Raw genomic sequence first — 9,744 nt, forward strand, 5'->3', positions numbered from 1 at the left:
GTGCCCCGATGGGTCTGGGACACGGTCTCTCCCTGAGACCTCCCTGGTGCCTCCCCTCAAATTGTTCTGTCTTCCCCCCCCCCCATACAAATAAAGGGTGCAGAGCAGGAGGGTGTGAGTGATAAGGGGGTGAAAAGGGGCGTGGCCTCCGGCAGAGGGATGTAAAGCAGCGGTGGGGACAGCGTGACTGGAGCAGAGCCGCAATCGTTTAACAACATTTATTGGGGGGCGAACACATCCCAGCCAGATTATGCTATATAAACAACTTAGAAACAATGGAGAACAGGCAGACATGAGAAACACCCAGAAAAGAATTAGGAAAGAATTGCTGATTATGCTGGAATCCTGGCTTACTTTTAAGCTTTCTCTCAATGTTTATCTGGGAACTTCTTTTTCTTCTTGACTTTCTATATATTTGTTCATTCTTTGGTCACCTATCTTTCGGCATTTCTTTTCTATTTCACTTCTGCTTCCATCTATGTGGGTATGTCTTCTTTTGCCACTTCTTAGTTTTCCTTTTTCATTTTCCCAGGAAGTGTCCCAGAAATTTGAAAGAGCTGACACAGTTGGAAGTCCGTGCCTTTCACGGGAGTATTTTTCTGATTGCTGCTGAGGTATTGAGCAATGATGGAAGTTTGCTCTGTGGCTGCTAAAGTGATGTATGTCTTCCTCTCTAGAGAGTGCACTGTGAGGCCATCTGCTTTTGCAAGGATAATCCTTATGTGACCTGTTGTTGCAAGCTTGACTCAATTTGTCAAAATCTCTGTCACAATGAGAAGACTTTCTCTCTCTGCCATCCCTTGTTCCATGAGAGGAATAATAATCATTGTTGCAGTGTCTGCATTTTTCCCATCTCCGTGGTTCATCTTGACAGTCTCTTTCTCTGCTGCACGTTCTGTCTCCTTTGGAATGATAATACCTATGCCTGTCTTGTTCTGTTCTTTCTCTGCTTTGGGAGCTAGAATGAGAACATTTTCCTAAGCTTCTGACATTAGTTGGACTGTTTCTTTCATTATGAGAAGATCTACACCCGCTTTCATTGCAATACTCCCGCTTATGACGATTTTGCTTCTTTCTTTCCACACTGCAAGAGCACCCCCTCTTCTGGGAATGATCATCTGCTTTGCTTCTGGTTTGCTTCTCCTTCTCCCTCTCTTCAGTGTCCGAGTTTTCTCTCTTCTTTCGGTAGTGCTCTTTGTCAGTTTTTTGAGAGTTGTATATTTTTTTCTGATCCTTTTTCCCGTGTTTATCGTCTTCACATGTTTTATTACTCAGTCCCTCATTTCCTCTAGAAAATTGACTCTCCAAAGCTTTATCCAGCTTTGTAATAGAAGAGTCATTAACAGGTGGTACCTCTACATAGTTCTTAGAGATGTCCTTTGTATCTTGGCATTTATCTGTAATATCTAGAGACGCAAGTTTTTTAGAAATCCATTTAATGTCAGACTTTATCGAGGAAGTTTGCCCTAATTTCTCTGTGCTCTCAGGAGACCCTTTGATGTACAAAGCTTTTCCTTTTGCAACTCGCTTGGGTTCTTTTGATCTTCTTGGTTTATCTTTGTCTCTGCTGTCTTCAGACTCGCACTGCCCAAGGAATTCACCTTCCGTGTCCAAGGATTTTTTCCTGGCCTTGTACTGACCACTGATATTGGGATGTGCATTATGAGCTTTTGTTATAGTACTTCCAAAAACTTCTTTGGTAGAAATTGTTTCAGAATGTGACTGAGTAAAAAGATTCTCAACCTCACAGCGGAAGTTGGAAGGAACCTTCCTGGATTCTTTACAGGCTTCCATCACTATAGTTTCTGTAAGAGCATCATTCTCAGAAGACTTCTGAGGTCCAGGGGCACTGCACAAAATAAGAACACGTTTTTCATTTGCAAAAGTCCATCTAAAAGACAAATGTTAGGAGTGAAAACCCCTTAAGTAAAAACATTGGTGCCTACTGGAAAACTCTGAAAAACATTGCCTTTAGAAACCTATTCTTACACCTTCCTCAGAAAGAGGAATAGAAAAAGTATTCCAGACAATGCAAAAAAATGGAAAACCATTCTATGAAGAAACAAAACTTTTCCAGGAGGCATCCGCCTGTATTTAATATCAGAATAATATATGCTCAGTGCTGATGTTTGCAGCACTAGATGTACAGTGTGGAATTCTCTGTACTGAAATCTTTCTATTAAATAGTATTAGTAGACAGGTAAAACAGTGGAAAACTTGTATGAAACCTTGTTTTAATCAGAGTGTACTCATTTTACCTTATTTCCTCTGATAAGCTGTTCAACTGGCTGTATGCGACAGATTCTATGATTATTTCTTGAGGAACCAGCGACAAAGCTATAGGCACCTACGATTAAAATGTAGAAGTTAACAGACAGAAAAAATGCTGTCTTTAGTAGAAAACTACTGTTTGCAAAATTTCTGCATTAGAAGTTAAACAAGCTCACTTTGAGTTATAGGCGCTATCCCCATTTTACACATCACCCCCCTCCCCCCCCCAATATACTTTATGAAACTTATGAAGTATGAGCTCAGCTGAATTTCTCTTAAGCTCACATGTTCTCATATGTCAGCTCAGCTCTGCAAATTCTAGTGGGATAATAGCACAAAGTGTTACGACGACATCTCTGCTGCCTGTTTTCTCGGTATTTCGCATGAATTAGGAACGTTATAATGCTCCTGAATACCGCATACATCACAGGTGAGAAGTTCTAGATGGAACAAACATAACTCACTGTTTCAAGCAATCCATTTGTTTTAGAAAAGGAAATCTCAGAGGGTTTAACAGGTTGGACTTGGCAAGCGGAATCAACAAGTTTCACTCCATTTTCTTGAGATTCATTATCTAAACTAATACTTAAGTGGTCTCAAGAGCGTAGTTCTCAGTGCTTTGGAAAGCTGACTTGGAAGTATAAAGTAATGAAGTAGCATGGCTGCACAATTTAGGATTAGAATCACAGAATCGTTTAGGTTGGAAAAGACCTTCAAGATCATCAAGTCCAACCGTTAACCTAGCAATGCCAAGTCCCCCACTAAACCATGTCCCCAAGCACTACATTTACACGTCTTTTAAATACCTCCAGGGATGGAGACTCAACTACTTCCCTGGGCAGCCTGTTCCACTGCCTGACTACCCTTTCAGGGAAGAAGTTTTTCCTAATATCCAACCTAAGCCTGCCCTGGCGCAACTTGAGGCCATTTCCTCTCGTCCTATCGCTTGTTACTTGGGAGAAGAGACTGACCCCCACCTTGCTACAACCTCCTTTCAGGTTTCAATAATACTGGCTGCAGCATGAGGGCTGTGAAGAAAGCTGCAGTGTGGGAGGGAAAATAAAACTCAGATGCTAAAAAGCAACAACAACAAAACCCCACACCAAACCCAAAACCCACTCTCAATTTGGTGCAATTCTCTGTCCCCCTCAAATTACCTTATTCAGATGAGGAGGAAGGCGTGGTCCCAGAAATCCAGCCTGCTTACTATTAGCCCCCCACTGACCAAGGAATGAATGGGGATAGGATGGCGCTGGTAAGTAAAAAGCACGGTCTCCGAGTGTCAAATCATAGCGCCTTGGGAAAAGAGCAGTGATCTTAGTTTAGAGCTTTTCTTTCAGCCTGTTCTTGCATTCAACCCTCTCCTATAATTTTATAGAAACAGTTCATATGACACAGAAGACATACACGGAAGACTTAACCAAGACTACAAACTGAAAATTAGATAATGGTCTTCCTACAATGACTATCCTTTTCGGAGCAATAACTCATCCTTACACCATCTATGGCCTTAATTTCTCCTTCTTTTAAATTAGCCTGCTACAGAAAGCAGATATATAGCAACGTACACAAGTGCAGCAGTTTAAGGCCAAGCAGTGAAAGATCGTAAATGACAGGGGGAATTTCTGGTTAGACAGAACTGAATCATACAAATAGTAATCGTGTCTGAGGACAGAAAGAAAAACACTTGAAAAGAAGAAAAATCTCAATAACGGGAAAGTAAATCTATTCTGAACACATTTAGTATTTGTTATTACCTGACATAAAAAAGTACATAAGCCTGCTGTTTGAGAACTGTTTGGACATCAGAAAGGTCTACTGAGGCATCATTCATGCGATACCAAAGTCCATTACCGGCCTGCAAGTAAAGACAATGATATCTTTAGTGGAATTGCATGTTTTCCAAATGACATCACAGATGGAACACTACAGAACAAAACATACCAAAACAAATCAAACAAAACATACAAGGCAACCTTTTCCCCTAAAAACATTTTAGTTTGTCAGGACCGATTTTACCCTATTAGAAGTCAAGCTGATATCTACCTTTATGAAGCAGAGATAGTGTCCTGCCTTGCACCTCAAGCCCCTATGGACAAGAACTGCATATAAAGCATAGATGAGTGGTTCTCCAACTGACTGGGACATAGATGCTCGAAGATCCAAATATTCAGGATATTTTACATTCTAAAGAAAGACCAAGAAGATTCAAAAATTATCCGGAAATACTTCAGGGATAGCCTGAGAAAAACACTTCTAAAAACACAGACTAGGATTATACGAATATATTTTTTGATTCATTGAAAAATACCTATTCTCATAAACAACATTTAAGGGTTTAAGTTGCAGAGAACTGTTTTCTGCAGAATTAGCTCTTTAAGAGTAAGGTATATTCTTATGGTCACACAGGAACTTTATCGTTATTAAAAAGGAAACAAGAAGCCATAGCTGTTATATTGACTTTTCTTGGACTATAGAAGTTAGTCTACAGTTATTGCCTGCCAACGTTAACAACTTTTAAATGAGTATTCATCTTTGGGAAATCTCCCATTCCGAGAAGATAAAGTTGCGTTACAGCTGTAAATATACCTTGTTGATCTTTCCACCTCTAGGATTTGCAAATCTTTTCAGTGATATTGTGAGAACGTTGGGAGAACGATGGATCGTATACCTCTTTGATGCAGGAACCATCTCTTTACACCTTAAAAACAAGCACAGACAAGTGCGCGGACATGCCTTTTATCTTCTGGCCATATGAATATTTCCGTGTGCAATTTCACACTTACAAAGGCTGACGAGCCCCAGTGTAGACAATACTAGGAATAAAAGTCTACTGTGAGCTAACGGCCACACTTCTTCTAATATATTTCCAAATACTCAAACAGAAACACCAAGATTACTCTCTTAGAAACACATGTGTTCTTTTCCAAGCTTTGAATTCTTTCAGCGTAGCGGTTGTACAAAGAAAATGAAATGAAAGAGCAACAGAGAGCTGTCTCATTATCTTATTTCCAAACAAAGTCAAAAGATAACTTATGCTCTAAGTCATGCAATACATTAAACACGTATCCTGGATTAAGATGCACTTAGTAATGATCTTACTTGCTACACTTATAGCTATTTTCACTGTCTAGTTGTTCCGGTTTCACAAATCGTTCTAGAGCTCCGGTGACAGATGTAACTGCCTGGATGAGTAAGAAAGTAGAGCACTAAGTCACTGGAAATGCACAACTTCAAACACGTACTAGAAGTAGTTCATGAGAGAACCTTGCTAGTTCATACTTAAGTGTATGAACTTCAGCTGCTGTGAACCAGCAAACACTCATTTACCTCATTTGAAAACGATGCTACTTTGAACTGAATAAATTTTGCAATACCACAGACAGCATCATCTGTGGTATGCTTTGGCATCAATGAGAACAATCAAACCCATCAGTCTGACAATAGATGTATATTGAAGTAGAATAACCGAGAAGTACGATAGTATCACTGTTTGTGTAGCTATAGTTATTATTTTTCCAGCTTAAATCCAGTGCAAACATGGAGACCCTTTTCATGGCTTCCACCGAAGAACAAAGTCCAATCGACTCCCATCCACCACCAAGTTCTTTTCTTTTAACAGTATATCTTTTTAAGTGAAACGAGTTTATTTGAGAAAGCTCTACAAGCCTTTGCACATCGCGACCCATATTCACAAAACGTCTTACCTTTATATCCAAAGTAATATCGAGGAATGGCTCGTACGTATCCGAAACTGCTTGGCAGTTCAAGCACTTTACTGGAATCAAAATACGAACGCTTAACAATATGTGAAGGAGACTAACTGTGCCAATTTAAATTATTAATACATATTACTTTAGTCAGACTACAAACTCCTTTACTACAGACAGACAAAAAGACACAGGCCAGTTTGAAGGACAGTAAGAGTTTGAAAAAGTACCTCGGGATCTTAGATATCCTCCAAATATTTGATAAATAAGCGTGGTGGCTTGAGAAGATCTGTCTAATCTGGAAAGAAATTATCATCAGACCTCAGAAGATTTAAGGCACAGGGTTAACTCTTCAACGAGTCTTTCTTTTTATGAAAACCAAGGACATAGTTTTTAATTTATGATAGTAAATAAAGGAGTAAGAGGGGCTAGAGAACATTTAAAAGTTAATTTGTTTATCCTTACTTGGTGCTTCCCTTCAAGCAAGCTTTCTGCAAAGCCTCAACAGTGAAGCGTAAGAATTCATGTGCATCCTCCTGACTGCCAAAATTGAAATGTTTTCCTATTCCTAATAAATAAGAAGGTTATTATATGTATCTCAAAAAAAATGAAAGAAAACTCCTATTTCTAAAATCTCTCTTCTTTAAAGGATCAAAATCATTTCTATGCATCAAATAATTCCTTGAAAAATTAAAAAATATAAAAAATAAAACCATCTGAAAGGACTTACGTTTAAGGCCATTGATAACAGATGTAGGTTTGATGGCATTTTTAGAGCAACACAGGACCTGGTTAATGTGCGTTTCCATCGTGCACATCATACAGAAGCCTTCTTCAAGACCTGAAGAGTGAAAGAAGAAAGCATCCCAGTCTAGTCATACCGACATTGCTACAAAAAAACCTAAAAAAATAATAATCTTTAACTTATAGGTACAATGTCCACTCTCCATGCTACATTCTCTTCTCCTAAGGTGTCAATATCCCAACAGTTTTGTGACATTTTATTACACAGAACTGCATAGAATAAAAATGTCTATTAAGTCTGTATTAAAGTGCATTTTCCGATGAGAAATCTAAGTAACTATTGCAATGTCATTGTTTTGCAGGCTGACAGGAATGTGAACTCCACAGACCACAGAACATATGAGGAAGCAATTGATGACATTGATGACACAGCACTAAGAGAGAATGTGCGTTCTTTTCAGCACACTGCTGTTAGGTGAGCTACATGACACAGAGCTAAGAATCCTCTGGGAGAAAGGAAAGATTCAGGTAATGTATGTATTAGTATTTCTGCCCTCCTTTTTTCAACAGGATTCTTAACTGAAATAATTTTTAGATACGGTGAGAAACACAGTTAACTTTCTAGGAATAAATACTAAGATACCAGACTAGAAAGCATACAGGCGCCTCTGTAAAAATACACATATATGGACATGAAAAGAGGCTTCTAGTCCTAGATAAATTCAAGGATAAAAACAAAATTCAAAGAACACAAATTCAAGGGTTTAAAAAATACAAAAATTTATTTAGAATAAAATCAGTCCAAATTTTAATACAGTCCCACACAAATGCCTATTTGAGTTCGTAAGAGATTAGTTCGTAGTGCTTTCTAGTTGTTGTTTTTTTTAATGGGTCAACAGTGAACATATCATTTATCACAACATTAGTGCATTACAGTATCTAGGCTGCGAAGCCTAAGAATCTATGATGCCATCATCTTAATTTTTATCACCTTTCTACCAGCAGGAAACCCAAAGGCCAAATGTTCCTCAAGTGCCTTACTTTACAGTGCACTTCATTATTCACATGAAGCAAGAAATGATCTCTTTTTTGAAGCTTTACCATGGTGCGTTAAATGAACAAATGCACTTCGTATGCTATCCCGAGCCTCCTGATAATATAATGTTCAAAGGCAGCTTCTACAGACAAAATAGGACAACTAAGAGTTTTCTTCACAGAATCGCTGTTGTTCTTTCACCTTCAGAGCTGTCCAACAGATATGTAATAATGTTAGAAAGTACTCACATGACTGGGTGTGCTCACGAGAAAGCATGTAATTGGCAAGAGGAGGCGTGTAGGTCAAACATTGTAGAATGGAATTAAGGAAACATGTATTGCCAAGATTCTGCAGTCCAACCCCAACGCTTTGTGTTTGTTGCCAATCCATACAAATTTTCTCAGGGGGAAAAAGAATCCTTTGTGGCGGGGCAATTCCGTCATTAACAACTGCAAGAAAATTGTATTTGAAAAGAGATGCACTGGTTTCATTTTAAAAAGGATATTTAAAAAGTAGCATTCTGCAGGAGCACCCAGAAGAACCAGCTATACTCCAAAACACAAGAACAGGTGACGCACAGCTTTGACGCTGCCACTCCAATTTGCTGGTCAACACAGTGTTTTGGACAATAGTTTATTCATCTGTTTTAATTCTTCTAATGCAAGACAAACTACCACTCTGATTTTAGTAACTTCTGCCAGGTTTCTTTCCATCTATAGCCTTTAATCTGATTATTAGGTCAATTATTGGTTTTTTCCTTACTGCAACTTAAACCACAAGCTTATACTTGTAATTATATGGTAATAAATATAAGAACTAAGACAGAAAAATAAGCAAGTAACTAGCACAGAAGGTAACCCTACAGATACCAGATCTCTTCCTGAGCAGCGTTATCATTCAAAGACTTGTGAATAATGGAAGCCATGAATAGCAATGGTAAAACGTGCTTTTCTCTGCGTAACGGAAAAGACCTGGATAAGTCTGTGTTTTCTAAACAGCTCCCCATAATTGACCCTAAATAGATCAAAACTAAGTTACAAATAGATTGTAAATAGATAAAACTAACTTCTGCAACACCAGTCACTTCAGTTGCCTTAGGGAATTCACACAACTGAAGTCTACCGTTGAAGTCTTTATTCGTCATAGTCCCATTTTATAGCAGTGCAACAAATAAGAACTGCGTTTTCTACTTTTCTTTTGTTTTTAAGAAAAAGGAGGGAGGGCAAAAGACACACTTACCTAGATCTCTTTGGGTGAAAGGCCTAGGTTTTTGAGACGATGTACAATAAATAGCACCTCCAGGTCCTTTTTCCACAGAGACTTTGTTTGGATCTTCTGCAGGTGGTACCTGGCCCAAATTTGCGGTGCGTGACGTCATTTTTGTAGTACGGTGTTTCTTAGGTTTGTCGGACTGCCTTGATGATGATTTTTTAGATTTTTGAAGATTTTGACTTGTTAACTATGGTCGTTGTTCACATCTGTAACAGAGGCAAAAGTTCTGGTTGACATAAGAACGTGAAGAAGCATTCCAGAAAGAAAAGAATAGGAGAAAACCTGTCACTTAGTCTCAAAGAAATAACTTGAAGAACTAAATAGCTGATAAGAATGATTTAAAAAAAAACCAAAACGAAACCCCAAACCAAGCCAAAAGCAAACACACAAAGCAGTGTGTGTTTTGTTTCCCATCAAAACTGTATCGATATTACTTTTGACTTCTGCAGAGCCGGTGACTGATGACATTTCTTACACTTTCATGGGTTTTTAATCCATTACAGTTATGAAGACCTTCTTTTTAAAAGGAGCTGTGAGCAGTGGCACATTCAAGTGCTGGCCTGTTGAGATCCAAGAGGAGCCGTTTGGCCCATCCTTTCACCCCTGGGAACCACACACCTCTGAGACACAGAGGATGGGATATAGCTCTGAGAAATCTTGGGAAAGGAGAGCAAGAAAACACTTGTAAATTTATTTCCACCTGTGTTTCTT

At 38.7% G+C, this 9,744-nt stretch overlaps 1 protein-coding gene across 1 annotated transcript; it reads right to left on the reverse strand.

The window, feature by feature from the left end:
• Window positions 1-368: 368 nt before the first annotated feature.
• On the reverse strand, window positions 369-9,233 carry LOC309603372 (uncharacterized protein; the record flags this gene model as incomplete). The annotated part of the gene is given in 17 exon segments (XM_082338236.1): window positions 369-407; window positions 409-1,849; window positions 2,259-2,347; window positions 2,736-2,850; window positions 3,283-3,311; window positions 3,429-3,567; window positions 4,029-4,129; window positions 4,318-4,458; window positions 4,861-4,972; window positions 5,374-5,456; window positions 5,979-6,049; window positions 6,212-6,279; window positions 6,447-6,549; window positions 6,712-6,822; window positions 8,010-8,210; window positions 9,001-9,199; window positions 9,201-9,233. Coding segments are annotated over 17 exon segments (3,075 nt in total), but the record flags the coding sequence as incomplete, so codon positions are not given.
• Window positions 9,234-9,744: the final 511 nt, after the last annotated feature.

The sequence above is a fragment of the Platalea leucorodia genome, assembly GCF_965183815.1.
Source record: "Platalea leucorodia genome assembly, contig: HAP1_HAP1_SCAFFOLD_61, whole genome shotgun sequence".
Lineage (NCBI taxonomy): Eukaryota > Metazoa > Chordata > Aves > Pelecaniformes > Threskiornithidae > Platalea > Platalea leucorodia.